We start from the raw sequence: 20,272 nt of genomic DNA, 5'->3' as shown, positions 1-20,272 counted from the left end.
GAACCTGGGTACCATAAGTGTATGGCACTTTGTTGGCAAAGCCACCGAACTGTTTGTCTAGAATCAGTTACTTCCATCTTCAGAAGCCACGTGAGAAAACAAAAGTTAAGCAGGGAAGCAGGACAAGAGGCAACAGCTCTCTTTCCTTCTCCATTCCTCACCACAACAGAGGGAATGTGAACTTGCATGACCATCTCTACTGGAAGAATTTTTTTTTACTTGCTTGAAAAATCTTAAATCCCTCTCTTCTTTCAGCTGTCACCATGAAACCCCTTACACCTGGAGTCAGAAATGATTTCTTGAAACTGCAACATATTCCTCTTGCATTCACTGATCTAATCCAGTCCAGCACTCGGTTTGCATTTCCAAATGGTACAAGTGTCACTGATGCCACTCCAAACATGAACTTCATTCTCTGGACCAGCCTGGCACATGCACTCATCAGAACAGTTATTTATTTCCCCTCCAAGCCCACCTTTCACCACCATCCCTGACAGACCAGTCCTCCTTGGCAAAGATTAACACTTTGCTAATGAAGTTATCTCCTGATCTCTTATTTTACCTGGTATCTATTCTGCCATTTAACAACCTCTTTGCAGCTGCTAAGGTGGAACAATTAGTCAATGCTATCAGTGTTAGGAGGTTCTATTACAGTAATAGCTTGAAATCTGTTTGCCCAGTACTCCACAAACACCCAGGTGGGCACTCTGTGATGAACAACGCTGTTACACAGGCCACAAAATGAAATGAACAGCTAAAACATCCAGAATAAATTCTCACAGAAACTACTCTCTTTTCATTCACAGACAACTGATTTTTACAGGTTTTTCCCATAAATTATTTTACAGTGATGTTACAGGATATGGCCAAGCCCACTGTACTGTATTCCAAGCTGGAGATTGTCCCAGAAGCACAGCCAGGGATGCAGGGATGTGCTGGCACAGCCCCAGCAGTGCCAAGTGCAGGGCTGGGACTGCAGGAGTCAGAGCTCTGCCCACCTCAGCCTCAAACCTCCATGGCTGGGCTGAGCAGGGCTGTGCCATCCCCTCTGTGGGTCACAGCATCAGGAGAGATGAGATTTCAGGAGGTGAATATAAGCCACTTCAGCTGAATGCACATTAACCCTCAGGTGGAGCAAAGATGAAAATATTTGCCCTGATTATTTTTTTTTTTTAAACAGATTTACCATTGCTAAAGGAAAGGCCATCAAAAACCTTGACTTCCTAATGGTGTGAGAACAGCAATAACCTAATAATCATTTTCTTATGGACAAAATACTCCCAAATATTTCTAACGAACCATTACAGCACGCATGGCAAATTTACAAGCTTTCATTTAATTACTTCCACTGAAACAAACACACAAATCTTCCAGCTCGGTGCTGCCACATGCACAGACTCTCTGAGCACCAAGCCCTCAGCAACCTTCCTCTGATGGACATTTTTTTTTCCAGGAAATGACACAGAGACATAGGTAAAAGGTGATTTAGATAGACTGCTGTGTCACAAATTGTCAGGATCTGATTTAAAGACCTTGCCTTTGTCAAGAAAGACAGTTGGGTGTCTGCTTTAAAGAAGTACTGGGAATATTTTCATCAAAGGTTTGAATTGAAAAACAGTGGGAGGTAAATATCTGAGATGTTGCCAAGAAAGACCGCTATATCCGTGCAATTACCATTAACAGGGGACAGCAGTGGTTCAATGAAGTAATTCAATCTGGTGTCCTACATTTTATCAGACAGCAATTCTGAGCTCTGACATAAAAGGCTGAGAAAGGGGATTGGACTCTTTTCTCTGAAATTCAGCCTTAATTCTTGCAATCAGGAGATGTGTTCTCTGCTTCAGGTACAAGCCTACTATGTCTCCAAGGGGCTCAAAAGAATAACCCAATATTCACCTTCAAAAGAAAAATAACCTAATATTCACCTTAACACCACTCATTCGCATAGGAACAAGTCATACTTTGGGCAAGTTTCAGAGCTGAGTGCCTGCAGTATTACAGCAGTGATTTCCTCCTGACTTAACTCTCTCAGAATTTCCTTACTTGTGAATTTTGCAAGAAGAAGAAGACCTATTGGCTTTTAAAAATTAAACAATATGATGTAACCTAAATTAATAAATGTATTCTTCCAAAATTTAAGAGCGAGAAATAATGTATTTCTCAGAAAATGGCAAAATGAAAAGCTTCTGGAAACTGCCACCAGAATAATACCATCCCATGGCTTCTTCTCATCATCCACCCACACTGCACACTCCTGGTTCCTTAGAGGCTTTTGCATTATCTTACTCCACACTGATCCTGTCAGTCAGTCCAGTGACTGCACTGGTGCTTCCCAAGGTCTCCAGGTTTGCAGAGCAGCCCAGGCTGGCCCAGGGCTCCCAAAGCAAGCACCACAAACCCCCTTGCCAGGGAAATCACCACATTTTGGCCTTTCACCTTCTACCTTCACCTTTCCCTTTCCACCACAATGCCTTTTGCCATCAAAGAGTGTGCTGATCCATCAATTCTTGTGTTACACCATGCAGTGATCTTGAAAGGTTCTCCTGGTAACAGCACATAGTTGAAAATGCTAATTTATATTTTACTGAGCAAAAATCTCACCACAAGCAATAATGCCATGAGGTAATTTCCAACAGGAACAGTCCAGTGTCCCTCTTTCCACTGGGCTACAAATTCCACCAAGTTCCAAAACATCACAAACAAAAGCAAACTGGCTCTTGTGCCATACAGAACATGGTCAGCCCCCTTTACACATGGCACAAACTCACTCTAGTGAGGGACTGCACTGCCCTTTCCTTTTCATGAGAGCATACTGAACCTCCTCGAGGGACTCAACACTATCTTTCCTCCAAAATATTTAACATCCAATGCAGGCTGAGCATTCTCTTGCAATGGTACAAAACTGAGACCCTGGGAAGATGGAGGCTCTGTACATGACAGCTTAACTGCTTGCAATCAAACTAATTTGCAGTAGGATGACCTGAAATGAGTTTAAAAGCACCATAATGCATGTTTAGCAATAAGTGGAGCAATCCTTTGTTATTCAGGTTCACATCTGCAATTTGTGTCACGTGTTAGGAGAAAGAGAGAGGGGAAACACACAAAAAAAAATCCTTTTGCTTTGCAGGAGCTGATGAACAAAACATGAGCCACAGCAACATGGGGCACTCCAGACCAAACACACTGACAGCACATCCTAAGTCTTTCTGCTACTTATAAAAATCTTATCATGTCCAGAAGAAGAAATTATTAAATTAAACACTTGCCTATAAATGATTATGTCTTGATTTTTCTAAATTGATTTTTGCTGGAAAAAAAATGATTAAGCGAGTTCACCTGAAATACCACAAAAAATGTGGAACAAGAATGCCTCCAGGGTTTTAAACTGTAAATGAAGTTATCAGCCAGCCACTTTCAATACTCCCCTTTTGACTGGTTAGAGAAGAGGGAGACCTTTCTGGCAAACAATGGAGAGTTTCATATCACCCTTCCAAATACATAAACCCTCCTATTTCCTTCCTTTTCCCCTTCTTTTTCATTTTTTTTAATGACATCTCCATTCATCACACTTGCAATCCTTGGGGAAAAGGTGACTCCAACAAGGTAAGTGGGGAACCATGCCCAGAAGCAGGAGGGAAAGGGACCAACAAGCTGGAAGCACTTGCTGAAGAAAGGCAAGAACAGTAAATGTAACACCATTCCAGAAATCCAAAAAATAAAATAAATAACAACAATAATAATATCGGAAAAAAAACATGGGAAAGACACAGAAATACAAAACTGAGGCAAAGCCACTGGAGAAAGCACAAAAGTGCTCAGTTCTGAGAAGTCCAGCAGGAGTGGGCTTGGGCAAGGAGAGGGAAGGCCCAGGCCAGCACACTCTGCTCCATCCTGAGTGACAAATCCTTGGGAACATCACCCCCTAAATCGCTGAAGTATCTGGGAACTGTCCTAAAGAAATTACAGTGCAGTTATTGAAGAAATGTCATTGTTCAGACAGAGGGTGAAAATCTGTGTTTCAGCAATGAGGAGACAAACCAGAGACCTGAAGTTCTGAAATCTGGTCTCAGTTCTGCTGGGTTGGGTAAGAAAGTGCTGTGGACCCCTCCTCTCCTTCTGCAGGATTTGGATAACACAGTTTCACACACAATCCGAAGAACTATATGGGTTAATATCTTAAATTCAAAGTAAATTCAAAAAGCATGAGCATGCATTAGGGCAGGATTCTACAGTGTTTGAGGAAACATCATCCTGTAAAAAATAATTCTGACCTTCACCCTCTCTGTTCAAAATTATCTAAGGAGAGACCTCTCCTGACCAAATTCCAGCCCAGGTCATTTATTCTGCTTGCCTAATCTTTCCTCAAATACTGGGTAAATAATATGTGAAATACACAGTTTTTTTCTTCTCCAAAAAGTGTTGTTTTGCTCCAAGTACTCTTATCGTGATGCTGGAAATGCAGCTTCTTGCTTTGCTGGTCATGTTGTTAACAAACTCTTTAATGAGTCTCAGTTCTCTGTAGGAACAGCACTCTGGTTTATAAATGCTAAAATTAATAGACCTGGGGTAGACTTTATTACATGCAATGGATTTAGCTGGCAATGATGATGCCTCCCTTACAGCAGCAGTTAGAATAAACTGCATTTTTAATGGCTCCTGGAAAACAAAAGGCAACACCTAAAAGATTTTATATGACAAAACACCAGGTTTCCTGGTCTCAGTGCACCACACCAAACCTACTGCACTGGGGGCTGCAAATACTAATGAGTAATTGCAGCCCACAGAGAGATTTCTACTGGGGATCTTGTCCACTTTGCTCGAATCTGAATTTACTATCAGAAGATTCATAACCTCTGTTGTCAGCTTCACTTCTGCAAAGAATGGGCACATGGAGAATTTAAAGTGAAGTTAAAATGGATTTCAATATACCCTTCACAATAATAGTTGGTAAAACTAATTACAGTGAGAAAATTGGAGATCATTCATTACCCTACTAAGCAAATGAGGATTCGTTAACAATGATTTATGGTGCCCAAGAGAGGATAACAAGGATCCTCTTTCCAACTCTATTCACAGGGGACACGACAGTTCATGGTGTGCTGCCATCCCAACAGCCACTCTGCAGTGCCTTTGTGCACCTCAGGGTATTTCAGATGGACACACACTTTTACATCAGCAAAATGCATTTAAATGTTTGGCTTCTAGAGTCAAGCTCTAAAATTAACTGAGCAGCTACTTGCAAGAACAACAGGTTTTTATTTACCAACACCACTGTGCACATGATGTGGAGTAAAGGACTACAGGTTGGATTTACTGAACCCCTTCCAAATGATTCTTTTGATCTCACCTGTTCTCTCCTGGGGAAGCTGGTGCTCCCACTGCACTGCACTGGAGTCTCTGCACAGCCTCTCACCCAGGAGTCACCAGCAGCACAACCTGACCCCCCCGAGGAACAAAGGCCAGCTCCTCAGGGTCACTGCCAAACCACATGGACCAGGCAATGAGGGGAAATCTACTCTTTGAAGGGCTCTCTGAGAGCAGAGTGTGCTGCTGTAACTAATTCCACATTTCTCCTGTGAGATGATGTCTCGGGTGAAAATCACTCCCAGTGCACAGGGAAAGAGCTGCTCTCACCTAGGCCAAAGGCTGCTTTTCCATCAGATCCATCCCAAACACCACTGGTGCTCCCCTTGTTCTCCCTGGGATGGGTTTTTAGAGCTCTGAGTAATGTAATGCAACATTGCACAACTCAGTGTCCCAGTGGCATCCTGGAACTGCACAAACATCTGCTGAACCCAACCCACTCAGGGCCAAATTGGATAGCACAGCTGATTAGCCAGAGCCTTGGGGAATCAGCTCACAATTTATGTTTGTCTGAGTCACCAGCCCATGTGCAAAGCACAGTTTTTAGCTCTTTTTTTTTTTTTTTTTTTTTTTTTTAAGGTGGAGCAAGAGCATTGTTGGAAAAGAAGGGTCACAAGAATCTTCTGCCTTCCCAAAGTTATTTCCATCACCAGCTTATTACCAAATTCTACCCAGTTCCAGAAAATTCACAAACTCTCTCTGGATTTGGAGGAAAAGAAAGTAACACAAACCTGCAATCCAAAAATGATTAAAAAAAATTAAAAGAGAAACAGAAAACACTCAGAAACTGGAACAAAGACTCAAGAAGCAGATAAAAACAGAAATGGAAATAAAAGAACCTGACAATCTTGGGAATCAGGGTTGTTGTTTAGAAGAAAAGTACTCAGTTATTTAAGTTTTGATTTCTGCTCTGTTTTCTGTTGCAAACCAATGAACCACTATCTGCTTTAACAGGAATTTGGCTGGGTGCAAGATACAGAAATGAGCAAAAAACATTCTTCAAAGCTAGGTAAGAGAAAAAGCTTTACTGTTATACAAATTCCAATTGTATTCCAAAGCATCTCAACCTTCTGAAATCTCAAGACAGCTGGACAACATTAAAGACTCTCACAATTCAAATAAGTTTCCTTTTAAAGTTAAAGAGATGGTGATTTTTTTCTACAATTCTAACTACTTTCCAATTATCTGATCTGACATCTTGATGAGATGTAATTCTACCTTATAATCTGTCTTTGATGAGAGACAATGACAATTTGCAATGCAAAAAATATCAAAGAAAACTAGGAGATCTTCCAGGAAGTATTAAGTTATGATTTCTTGGGGTATACCAATATTAACAGCATGCCTAAATTCTTTTTCACATGTACTGATCACAGACTGGACTGATCCCACAGGAAGCAGTAAAGTCAGGCCAGCACAAAAGGCTTCCAGAAGAATTAGAACGATTTTTACCTCTTTTTTCTGACTTTTGGTTTAATAATATGCAAAAAGGATAGCAAAGTGTCTCCTCTGACAAGGAGCATCAAGACAAGTGAAACAGACTCGAACAAAATTGTCTTTTAGACAGAATCTACAGAACATAGCAACACCTGTGAAAGGAGCAGAAGAGAGTTGCTCCCAAATGAAACCCAAACCTGAAGGTGTGTTTAGAGCTCCTCAACACTGGTGCCATTTGGCTGAAGGCAGCTCATTACAGAGTTTGTTAATCAAGGGCAGTTCCATCACCCCAGCTGGGTGTGGCTTGGGCTGCATGACCTGATGGAGATTCCCAACCCTCTCCATTGCCAAAGCAGGCTGTGGAATTGCCCTCCCAGAGCAGCTGCATTTTCCTTTCCCTACTGCTTTTCCAGAAGCACTCACATAGAGGCAACAAGAACAGAAGAATTCAGTGTCCAGCTTTGCCATTCAGAAATGGATCTGTTTACAGTATGACATCAGGTAAGAGTCCAGCCTTCACCACTGCTACTGCAGTTGGATAATGAATTACTAGGATGGAGATATCACAGAGATATTAGAGGAATGATTCTGTGTTACTGGGAAGTGTCAGCTTTATAAATGTTTCCTTAAACACTCAGTGATCTCCAGAGACTCTATAATAAAGGATCTAAAAGCCATTTTAGCTTTGCTGTAGCATGAACAGCATCCACAAACATTGCAGCTTCATGACCCATCACCCCTCAAACCAGAGTGCCTGGCACAAGCAAGGTCCTCAAAAGGATGGACATGGATTATTTCTATGCTGGGCAACATGGCCTGAACACATGAAGATCCCATTAATACTTGATTGAAACAGCAAACATGTGCTATTTAATCCATACCTCGGTGTTCATTCCTTCCTGAATAAAACCTGCTTCCCTCTTCAGCAGATGTCCATCAGTCCATTTTCACCTACCTGGTTCCTCTGCTCCCTCTGGTGAGCTGCAGTACAGAATATTCCATAGTCCAACGTACAACATCCACCAAATCATTTCCAAGGGCCAAAGCTTTATTATTATCTATTAAACCAGAAGTTATTTTTACTGTATTTCAGACCAATGACCCTTGTTTTGATGTTCTGGGTTAATACCAAACACAAAAAATAAGTCTTTTCTAGTTAAAGGCTTTGGAAAAAAAGAAGTCAATTCAAGTGCATATTCCCTTGCACATTGATAATACAATAATTACATTGATCAGAAACACATGCTAATTGGATCATTCTGGGGCATTTTTCTCATTGTCTGGTACCACAAAACACATCTGGGTTTTATTTGTCCCGTGTAAGTTAATAGGAGTATGAGCTTTTCTAAAACAACAAGCAAGATAATCCTAAAAACAATTTTCCAAAGTGAAAAGGGAGGAAAAAACCCTTCATGTTTCATCCAAGACTGTGTAAGTGTAAAAACAACTTTAAGATAGAAACTGAAGGACGTTTTCTACCTCCTTGGCTATTAGTGAGGAAAAAAAAAATGTTAAAGACTCTTAATACTGTGACTATAGAAAAGAAACAGCTCCGTGGAATACGTTCATGGCACCAACAAGGGATGTCTCCCCCACCTACACAGACCCAAATTGGAATGATTTAAGGTGCCAATCCATCAGCCCTGGAAGACATCAGGCTGCTTCTTGTTACTAAATCCCTTGCTCAGGAGAGCTGGAAACTTTCAAGCTTTCCCTTGGAGCATAGGGGATGCTGACACCTTCCAGATTTTCACTTCAGTGGACCAACCCACAGACAGTATGGTACAAGGAACAGCAGATGGCTTCTCTTCTGTTACCTCTGCTGCCTGCAGAGGAAGCTGAGCACTGCTCTCAAACCAGGCAAATTCAGCTCTCACTGCAAGGAGAACAAGGCTTCTTTATCCATGGCACAGCCCCCAGCCCATAATATACCTGTCCCATTCCAGAACATGGCTGTAGACCTGTGTATGATTTCCAGACAAAGGAAAGCAATTCATTCTGAACTATGGAAAGACATTCAAGGTTTAGTTTTAATTCTAAATAAAGGTTGAGCTGTTTGATATCATTTTTCCTTTCATCCCCTCCCTCTTAAAAATACATATGACACAAACCAGGGCAAGTGATGAAAAAAGGAAACCAGTTTGTTTTTCTGTTTCACAACTTACCTTACACTGATCTGGGCCTTGATATAATTAGAACAACTACCACAAAACTTTTCACTTGGGGATGCTCTTTTCATACCTCACCCCCAGCAGTGTGAATGTTCTGTTTGTGCAGAAATCCAACGTAAATCCAGCAGGACACAGCACTTTTCCAGGTATTAAGCAATTTTTGTGCAATTTTTGCGAGACCACACGTACACAATTTAATCCCATAACTTTCTTACAGGATCACAGACCTCTATGACAAAAGGCTAAATTCACCATGAACTAATAGAAGAAAATTACACTCTGGGAATGTGACAAGAGTGCAACCAAGTTTTTCCATCATGCAATTGAATACCAGAGAGTTTACTTTTCCCCAGAGTTGAATGAGAAGATAAAGCAGGCTTTGATTATCCTGATAACTTCACAGAGCAGAGCTGTGGGACAAGGCTTGCTGCATTTTACCCACCTGGTTTTGGACATACACAATGCTCTGCTTCTCCTACAGTTATTATAAAGACAGAAAAGATGTGCTTGGAGAATACAGCATAAATTACAAGAGAAACAGGATATGAGCAATTTAAATATAAATCTTGGAAGAAAATAAGCAGTATATTGGATTGACTGGAAAACATTTTTTTACTCCCAAACTTATCTTTGCAAGTAAAAGGTCCATTGATGAATGTAGGAATGAACAGAAAGGTATGAATATAGACTGTTAAATCAATACAGGTGCATGCAAATAAATCACAAACCCAAAAAACCTGATCAATTTTCAAACCAGCTGGGGCCTGATCTGCTTCTCAGGATATAAAATGTGAATCTGGCATAAATATAACTTCTGTGTTTTCCAAGAGTGTTCATGAGTCATGAGCTTTTAAACAACAGGTAGAAATCACTGTGCCACGTTCTCTGGGCTGTGGGACACAGGAGATGAGGCAAGACCTTGTAATGGGCTCTTTAAAATCTGTGAATCAACAAGAACTGGTGCAAGGGAGAATCAAGATCCAACCATCTCCCATTAGAGAGCTGGTGACACCATGGCTCACTCGATTTGCTGTAATTGTGTCAATGAAGTGCTTTTAAAATGCATGTAGTAATTAATATGACACCTGATTAGCTCTAGAAAACACGGAGCACCGTGCTGGAAATATTACTTGCAGTGCATTTGTGGAGGGGGAAATAGGAAGGGTGCAGAGTGGGTTGGTGGGGTATCCCTGTGGTGTGATTTGGTGTGAGAACACTCTGCTGCCCTGAGCACAGTGGGAAAGTGGAGACACACTTACAAAGTAGCCTGTTCCCAAGCTGGAAGGAGCTGAGCTCTGCAATAAAACACAAAGACAAAGTGGAAAGTCAGTGATGGTTTTTAACACGTTCCAATCCACACAGCTCATTACCAGCCCTTTCCAAGCTTTTCATCAGCACATCACAGCCCCAGCGTCCTGCCCCTTGTCATCTGCTACTGAAACAAACACGCTGTTGCTTAATTTTTCCCTTTACATCTCTCAACGACTCGGAGATGGTAACGTGCTATTTACTGAATTCCGAGCTTCTGCGGTGGACGTAATTGCCAATTTATTTGACAGGCAGCTGGGTAATGAATTAATGATGGCATTTCGCCCTGCACTGAGACTAAACAGACACTCATCAACCAGGCTCCCTGACATGCTGACATTCAATGCCCTGGACTCCAGCTCCTCAGCTCCATGGCCACAAAGGGGCAGGCGGGAGGGGGAGAAAGGGGAAAAAAGTAGACTGACTTCAAAACAAAAAGCCCGGTGGGTTTGGATGACTTTTTCAGTGTATGACCTGTTTGCCAATTTATTCCCGAAAGGCCCTGGTAAGTACACACATAGTGCTTTTCTAAAATGAGACATTTTGTAAACATAATTAGTAGTCTGAAATGTAAAGAATGCGTGGGCACAGAGAAGCTGCTTTAGTCAATGTACCATTTTCTGGAGAATGCAGTCACTACAATTTCCCATTTGGATGTCCACATTGTTTGACAAACCAAGGATTTAGAAACAACAACAACAACAACAAAAAGCAAACAGCAAGTATCTACCGTGTGAAATAAGATTTCAAAACTCAAACCTACAAAAATAATTTAAACTACTATTACTACCATGGAAAATAGTCAATTTGTTTAAATGCTTTACAAAAAAAAAAGCATCATGAAATTCAGTTTAAGTGGGACATGATCACAACCTCTATATTCACAGGAATTAAGGAGATAAAGGGTTTTGTTTCATTAGTTTTCCATCTAAGCAATGGGGATTACACAGCAGGTTCTGTCAGAGACATGGGGGAGCCCAAAACATCCCGGTGCTAATCCAGGTCAGGCTGTTCCACTGGAGGGGCACAGCCCCCAGCTCCATGGGAGCAGCAAAAGGCACAGGGCCATTCTCTGGTGAGCCTGGGGCTGTGTAACTGCTGCCCTCCATTCCCACCTCTGCTCCCCAGCACAGAGGAACAGCGTCACTCTCTGTGGTGACACAGCTCAAGGATAATCCAGACCTGCAGAGGGGCCCCAGCAGCCCAAACCACTGGGAAGACACAGAATTCTTGTCACTTCATCCCTGCTCTGAGACAGATCTGCAGTGCACAGCTCTGGCCATCAGCAGGCAAGGGAGCTCCACACAAATAAAGACATTGCAAAGTCCTCCTGTCCCCACTCTTGCTGCTCCCTGTGAGTGACCATCCTGCTGCACCGGCACAGCCCTGCCCATGGCCCAGCTCACAGCCACCGTGCACACAGCCTCTGCTTTGGAGAGGCCAAAAAGATTTTTGCTTTTTATACTTTTTTCATATGTTCATAACTCTGTAGACTACTACTATATGGTTATAGAGCTCCTTAACTTACTCTAATCCTTTTCCTACCCCTTCTACCATTTTCCTACCCTTTCTTTCCTACCTTTAGATTTTAGAACAGTAAGCTCACCTACCTGGACTCTTATTTAGTCTTGCCTCTATAGTGAATATTTTATTTTTTTCCATATATCATAGACATAATAAATGTGGGGCTACAAGCTGGGGGGGCAAGGGAGGGTTCAGTGGAGGGCAGAATCAAAAGGGGGAATTACTTAGTTAACTGCTCCTCTAATTGGATAATTTCTGTAAAGTATGCTAATTTATTAAACTTATAAAATTGTTGAAGTCCTGTATCACGTGTGCATCTTGCCATACTTGCACCTGGAGGACCTTCATTAAAGGTAACAGCTTTTTATCATCTTAATACTGTTTGGCTTGTGATTTTTGGCATCACTGGGAGCCCCTGTGGCCCTGCAGCTCTGCAGCCCTGGCACCATGCAGCCTACCCTGCTCAGTACACAACACACACTGCCTTCCTCTTCACTCATCCTGCTCTCTGCTTCATGCCATTAAAATTCCTTTCATTTAAGCTGCAGATCTACCCACGAGTACAACATGTGCAATCATTATAACCACTTTTGTTTCAGCTAAGTACAGATGCCAAGCGAGTCCCACTCTTTCACTCACAGTTTTTTTAAACTTACTTTACTGGCTGAAAGCTCCAAAGTTTGCATTCTGCATCTGTGTGTAATTTTTGTCTGCTTTTTATTCCAAGTTTTGGAAGGATAGAGTACCAAAACAAAACAACAAAGAGGAAGAAAAAAGAATAAGCAAACAAAATATTTCCCACTGAATATTTTCATTCCTTCAAAAGCAATGCTGCAATGGCTATGGGAGGACAGTCGAAACATAGCAGTCAAATGACTTTCACTGAACAACTGTGCATTTTCAGGGAACTGGAGTTTGCTGGATGGAAATATAGCCCTTCACACATTGCATGCTGCATATGGAGAGTGCAGTTTGCAAACTCTATTCAACTGAAGTATGAAAGACTGTGCTGCACATGCATGAATGACTGTCAGCTGTGTTGTGAAGTGTGTGTTGACAGAGCACAGAGGCTGAAGCAGGGCTATGCAAGGAGACAACTTCTCACCTTCTGGGGAACTCCCAATAGCGAAAGGATCCCACTACCCAGAGCCCAGCCTCGGGACCAAGTGCACAAGCATCTTTACAAGCCCATGCTGAGTCGTGATCCTGCACTGCTGGTTCTATAGCTCTTATATAAAGTGTGCCTATAATAGAGGTAATGGTTTCACTTTCCGAAACCCTTGGCAAAATAGGACATTAGAAAAACTGTTTGATATTCACACAACCACCAGCAGAAGCCTGCATCAGGTGCCCATCAGCAAAACACACTTGCTTAAAATTGACAGCGTTCTGGGCAATTTTTTTGTTTTTGTTTGTTTGTTTATTTGGTTTGCTTTTTTTTTTGTTTCCATCCTTTCTTAAAGAGAAGAACTTTGGCCCAGAAGCAAAAATCTAGTAACCCTCATGTAAGCATTAGTTTATTGTGTACCAAAGAAAATTACATCCTTGAGGTCTTGGAAGGCACAGTTACATCCATTTTGCATATATATAGTGCATTACTTGGGGAACTGGGTGGGGAGAAAGACTGTGTTGTACATATTTGTTCTGGCTATTGTTTATGCAGGTCTGACTGAATGAAGGAACAGTGGGTATCATTTCAATTTCTGATGTCAACATCAAATTACTTATTTAATTTCATGCCTGGCGAAGCATTGTATAGCTACACGCAGAATCATTTCACTTCATTTGTTATGCTGTGTTTTCTTGGCGATTGGCTTGCCTTCCAACTGACAGCTTTAATTACGACATGAATTTGATTGCACTGCCGAGGAATTAACATAATGCAACAAAGCATTTAAGCACCCAACCTTAGACACACAAACACACATCCCCACCCTGAGCCACACGCACACAAAGCACAGGCACTGCTGCTGAGCAGCTCCAGGCACAGCACACACACAGGGCTCTGCTCCTGGGGCTCCCCTCCACACACAGCACACACCTCTGGTGATGTCCTGGAGAGGGAACAGCGCTGAGGATTTCAGAGCACACCACCCAAAGATCATCCCTCAATTTGTCTTTGGCTCTGTATAGGTGGGAGGGATGGGAGACAAAAGAATTGAAAATATCCTGTGCTTGGGGCTGAAAGCATGAGCTGCTGGAACATACACTGCTGCAAGGGTGTAGGCGTGTTTCTTCCTGAAGCAAAGAGCAACAGACCCGGTGGGAAGGGGACTTCAGGATTTCAGGACTTGATCCTCACTGTGACCACCTCGCTGTGGCCTCCCCTCAAGCACAAAGTACCCAGCACAGGGGGAGCACACAGCTACAGAGCACTGGGAGCAGGGGAGCACCCATGAGGAGTGCAGCAGCTTTGATGAGCCTGTTTGAGAGCCCAAGAGAAGACCTTTACTGTAGGGAAAAATGGGAAGATTCCCACTCCCTGTTCAGGAACTAGAAAAACATTCCAGACTGAAAGGTGGCAGCTGCAGCAAGAGGTGATGAGATGCTGAATCCCCTGCAATGACCATGTGGGAAAGGTTTTTGCTGTTCATCCCTTCACTGAAAGCCTGCAACCAACACCAGAGGCAGCAGGCAAGGCTGAGATCAGGTAGATCAGGAATTTAGGAATGTGCTCCAAAGAAATCAGGTGGTTTGATTTTTGATTAGCAAAGAGGTGGCTGAACCTCATAATACTTGGTTCATTTACCATCCAGGTTAGCTGTAACTCTTATGTTTTCCTTAAGTAAATCTCTTGCCTCTTTTGTAAAACATGGCTAAAATGTATTCCAAAGAGGGAGGACTCAATTAAAAATAAATACATACAGGAAGAGAAGGAAAACAAGTTGACTGAGCTCCAAGCTGAGCAAAAGAGAAAGCATTGCCATCTTGTCTCCAAGCAAGATCCCAACAAAATGAATTCTACTGCTGGCAAGATTTTGATGAGATTAAACTGACTACAGCACCCTATATATAAAGGAGGAGCAGCTCTCCAATTTCTCTTTTAGGCCCCTGGAGCTACCTCTGCCCATAAAGGAAAAAACAAGTTGTCATTCCTAAAAAAAAAAACCTATCTAGGGGAGAAAGGCAGAGAGCCATGGGTTTATGAAATTCAGAGGGGGAGCTGGATCAGGGCACTGCTTGCACTGGAGATTTGAGCAATCATTATCCCTAATCTAGCAGAGGTCAAATTCTCTACTAATTACGTTCTCTCACAGAGGGGTGTGTGTGTGCACACATGTGCAGGAGAGGACAAAGAGAGGAGTTGATGGAAATCAGTCTCACTGCATTGCATCTGACAGGAACAGAGGATATTCCCCTTCCTACTGTCTGATGCTATTTCAAGCCTCATTATGAGAAAAGTCTCCTGTTTAACATGGTCTTTTCATTGAATTTTCTTCTTTTCATTTTTGCCCACCTCTCACAAATGCTGCAAATTACCTGCTTGGATCTCATTAGCCTGGAAAGGAGTCTTCCCTTGTAAACACACTTTGCATCACTCTGCATTACCCAAGGACTGCAGGTACATTTACAATACAGAGTTGAAAGATACCTGCCAGGAGAGGGAAGGGAGCCACTGACAAGTCAGTTTGCAACTGGATGTTCATTATCCCCTCCCCTCATTCTGCATCTGTCACTAAGCTCTCACTAAGCATCTGCCCTGTGAACGTTCCTGTTTCAGCAGCCTGCTCAACCTGGGGATGGGAAAAGGGATCATCCACCTGGAGAACATGCACCTCAGGCATTATCTGCATTTCCACCCAGGAGCCATGCTTAGTCTTACAGTGTTGCCAGGTGACAATAGTGGAGATTCATTGTATTTCATGGCAAAAATTTGCTTTCTGACCTCAGGTTCATCTGCCTGCAATGTTTTATATTTTTTGTTTGATCTTCTGTTGTGTACACAACTTTTTCAATACTTTTTTTTTCTGAGAAAAGAGTTGTAAAAACAGAAGCAAAGCTTCTGAGAAAACTTACTCTGCTGTCTGTAGCTTTTTCTGGATAGTAAATAGCGAGTATCCTTAGACATCTGACTTCTTCAAAAACCATTATTTAAAATAACCATTTGGGAGGTCCTGTCATTTCAGCACATGGGGTGTCTGACTCTGGGAGAGGGACAATGGGATGGGAGAGCTCTCAATTTACTTTGGGAGAGCAGAAATGGGATGGAGAGCTCTGAACTGACTTTGGGAGAGGGGAATGGGAACTACTGCTCTGAATTGAAGGAGATTGGGAAGGGCCACCACAGACCCAGGCACAGTGAGAGCTGTCTCATACTTGTTTTTCAAATTTTTTTTTTTTTAATTTATCTCAGCTGAGCTGATAATGCCAGACCAGAGAGACATGCTTGTATTGCAATGAACTATCAAAGCATAAATGAAGTTTCCTTATTAAGCAAAACATAAATTATGTATAACACTTTAAAATATACATTTCCACATACATTTACATAACATTTCTTGTGAGCAACCCATGAATCCCTCTACCCTCTCTTGGGTGCACTAGGGAAGTTGTATTTGCTCTCTACTTCCTTTTAATTTGCCACAGTGCCAATACAAAGGAAAAGTATTGTAAAAACATCAGAGAAAAACTGGATTTGATGGGTGGAAGGGGAAGCAGGACTCTGCCCTCACTGCCAGGTCTGGCAGTGCAATGCTGTGAAACCCAATAAACCCCAGAGCTCTCCACTCAGTAGATTGCAAGGGAATGACAAAGCTAAGTTAAAGCCATGTTTGTAAGGAGCTGTGAATTTTTTTGCTGGAAGGTGCTGTGTAATTGTGAAGTTGGTGCAGTGACTTCCCAGCTGCCTCAGGGCTCAGACAGGAGAGGATGATGATGGTAAGAGGCTGACATCCAGCTGCCATCCACTGCTACCTGCACAGAGCATTTCCTTACCACCTCCTCTGCTTTCACCCTCCTCTTCCAGAGACATCCTACAGCCCTGAGACTGACCTCAGCTGACAGCTATGAAGGGCAAGCTCTGAAGTGTTTAGCTGGGTGTAATCCATAAAGGCTGGCTCTGGGGAAGAAATGGACCTCTAAAATAATGTGACAAAGGGATATGGAGAGAGAGTGCTACAGATTTCACACTTCCACAGAAAAAAAAAAAAAAATCAGGCATCTGTTCCAGTGATATGCACAATTCAGCAAAAATTGCTAGCTGTGTGCCTTCAGGCTTAAATTTGCACAAGGAAATATATCCTTTAAAAAGGTATTTCTTTTAATGCCTGCTCAGTTCAGTTTTACTGAATTGGCCTATAGAGGACACCATCTGGTATCTGTCATCCAAATCTACACAGACATGCTATCAACAAAATCCCCATTTCCAAAATGTGGGTTAGTTAAAAGTTGGGCCAGATTGCTGGCTGGTACAAATTGGGCTGACTGATGTAGCTATCCATGCTTTTACCAGCAAAGGATCTGACCTACAAAATCTCCAATTTAGATACTCTTTTGGGACAGGACTTTCTTTATATTCTGTGTTGTAAAGCATGTGGCACAGAGGACACAGAGCCATGAATAAAACACTCAAGGATTGTGATGGTACACATAATAAATAGTAATCTAATTGCAGCAACAGAAAGATTGCTGTAGTCATTGCTCTGTCAGAACAACTCATGCATGTCAGTGGGTGAATGACCAGCATTCTCCCATGGAGAAAAACACTCTCCACAGGGCTGCCATCTAAGGCCCTTCCACAGCACTTTAGGTAGAGCAATAAAGGCAGAGCTTATGCTATTGTTGGCCATGTTATATCAATTCATTACATATAACTGAGTCTCTCTAGACACTCAAATACTTCTCATAAAGACAGTATGTAGCCCAAAGAAATACATTTTTTTCCTCCACCACTTGGGGTAAAAAGAGGCCATCTCACTTCTCAACTATGCAGAACATTTTAACTTCTTTAAATGGCCTTCAGCTGTTTCCAAAGATCGGGGTGTTTGCACACAGAAAGACATTGTATCAAACTTTAAGAACTTTACTAAACCAGGGCAGGAGACCAAAATTACCTCTTCCCCTCCTGAACCCCCAAAGGGAAGGAGACTTTAGGCACAAACCATCCCAGAAAGGAGCCCTGCTATGGCTCAGAGCCCGAGGGGAGCTCCAGCAGGGTCCCGCAGGTTCCCAGCTCAGGAGCTGCACTTACATCGCTGAGCCTTTCCCGGGAGCTGCTCCGCTGGAAGCCCTTGGACTCGCCACTGGCACTCTCACTGTCACTGTCCCGGCAGCTGTGCTGGCCTGCCTTGAGCTGCAGCAGAGAGGAAACACAAAGAGAGCAAGAATTAAGCCTGGTCCGGGTGAGTGTCCTTGTCCCACTCGCCTTTAAACCCTCCCAGGCTCCAGCAGCACCTTGTCCCTGTGCCAGGACACAGCCCCTGGGACACCACGGACACAGTCCTGGACACCATGGACACCATGGACACAGCCCCAGGGACACCATGGATACTATGGACACAACCCCAGGGACACCATGGACACCACGGACACAGCCCCAGGGACACCATGGACACAGCCCCAGGGACACCACGGACACCATGGACACAACTCCAGGGACACCACGGACACAGCCCCAGGGACACCACGGACACCATGGACACAGCCCCAGGGACACCATGGACACAGTCCTGGACACCATGGACACCATGGACACAGCCCCAGGGACACATGGACACAGCTCCAGGGACACACAGACACAGCCCCAGGGACACCATGGACACAGCCCCAGGAACACCATGGACACCATGGACACAGCCCCAGGGACACCATGGACACAGCTCCAGGAACACCATGGACACCATGGACACAGCCCCAGGGACACCATGGACACAGCTCCAGGGACACCATGGACACAGCTCCAGGGACACATGGACACAGTCCTGGACACCATGGACACCATGGACACAGCCCCAGGGACACATGGACACAGTCCTGGACACCATGGACACCATGGACACAGCCCCAGGGACACATGGACACAGTCCTGGCCACCACAGCCTGGTGGGAGCTCCTCGTGCTGCAGCAGGAGGAGGCAACACTCGTGTCCCAAGGAAATCACAGCTTGAGACCTTCATGTGAAACTTTCAGATTTCTCAAGGTATTTCTGCCATGGACGAAGCTTTCAGAATTTCCACCACAATGCAGCATTCACAGCATCAGTTCCTCCCTCATTACAGCCTAAGAGCATTGAGGACCTGAGATCAATGGGAGCCTCCCCAGGGGAAGAAGAGCTCACCACTCCAGAGCAGACTTTCTTTTGCTGGGCTAGCCCCAAACCACACTGCCTGGTACTCCAAACAATTCCCAACCAACAAACCTCAATGTCCATAAAGCAACAGGATCTACTTAATAGGTATCAAACTGCTTTTGTTTTTCAATCAGCTTTAATGAACTTTACTGGCATTGTAATAAATAAAAAGTACCAAAAAATCCCCTACTAAACTATATTTTCATCACAATTGAGAACACATCTGCTTTCTCTTACAATTTGGACTATTCAGGTCACCACACTACACAGCAGTGTACTGAGAGAAACATTCACCACAGACACCCATTACATTTGTCCATGAGCACATACAGACCCAGGCAGCAAGAGGAAGATGTGATCCTCATCTACTGCAATGCTGAAAATGCATCTCGTTGTTTTGGAGTCTCCCTTCCTATATTTTCCTTGAATGTACTAAAATTTTCATTTAGCCTTGCAGATGCTTCGTTTGAACTAACTCTGGAGGTTAATACTGGCAAGAAGTCTCCTTCAGAAATTTGGACTTAAAATCACACATGTAAATTCTGGAAGCAGAGGTAAATGCAGAGAAAATACTTGGTGAGGTACTTAATGAAATATTTTATGGGAGACCTACTACACTTATCAATATCCATAAAACAAACACCAAACAACTCCTCCTAACTTATTCTAATTGTTAATATGATGATGGTAAGTTCCATTCAGACTGTACTGGAGCAGGTATTCATTCATCTCCATGCCAAGCCTGGAGACCAAATTCCTCCTCCAACACTCTCCATCACCTTTTTTTTTTGCCTCTCTTTCTTCTCTCTCTAATTTATTTCCAGTTGTCTCAGAAACAAGCACACACAAAAATTCATACAAATGCACTTTTACAGGTGCACACAAAAAACCCAGCACTTCTGATGTTTCCCCACCTGCACACTCTGTTCACCCCCAGCCACAGCTGCTCCCTCCCAGGGTCACTGAAGGAGCACAAAAAGAATCCTCACCCTCAGGTCACCTTCTCCCTACCACTGCCAGAGCAAACTGCAAGTTTGGTAATTCCTGTGCCACTTCTCCCTAATCCCTTACTCCTCTCATTAGTAAAGGGAAGCTTTGGGTGCTATCTATCAGTCAAATCAAAGTAAGGACATAAAAACTTAAAGTTCCAACACACAACTGAGTTGCAATGCATGAGCAC

The 20,272-nt window shown here is 43.1% G+C and overlaps 1 protein-coding gene across 3 annotated transcripts in view; it reads right to left on the bottom strand.

Moving 5' to 3' along the window:
• AUTS2 (activator of transcription and developmental regulator AUTS2) overlaps nt 1-20,272 on the bottom strand; it is a 764,728-nt gene that overhangs the window by 399,568 nt on the left and 344,888 nt on the right. For all 3 annotated transcript variants that reach the window (XM_088177102.1, XM_014881474.2, XM_088177103.1), the window contains exons 3-4: nt 17,995-18,096; nt 10,232-10,267 (exon numbers count right to left, since the gene is read on the bottom strand). In XM_088177102.1, the coding sequence (XP_088033228.1) occupies nt 10,232-10,267; nt 17,995-18,096 (138 nt within the window). The remainder of the gene's footprint in view (nt 1-10,231; nt 10,268-17,994; nt 18,097-20,272) is intronic.

The sequence above is a fragment of the Sturnus vulgaris genome, chromosome 21 (assembly GCF_052056855.1).
Source record: "Sturnus vulgaris isolate bStuVul1 chromosome 21, bStuVul1.hap1, whole genome shotgun sequence".
In the NCBI taxonomy this organism is placed as follows: domain Eukaryota; kingdom Metazoa; phylum Chordata; class Aves; order Passeriformes; family Sturnidae; genus Sturnus; species Sturnus vulgaris.
Note: the sequence above shows the minus strand (reverse complement) of the source record. Positions and strands in the feature narration are given on the sequence as shown.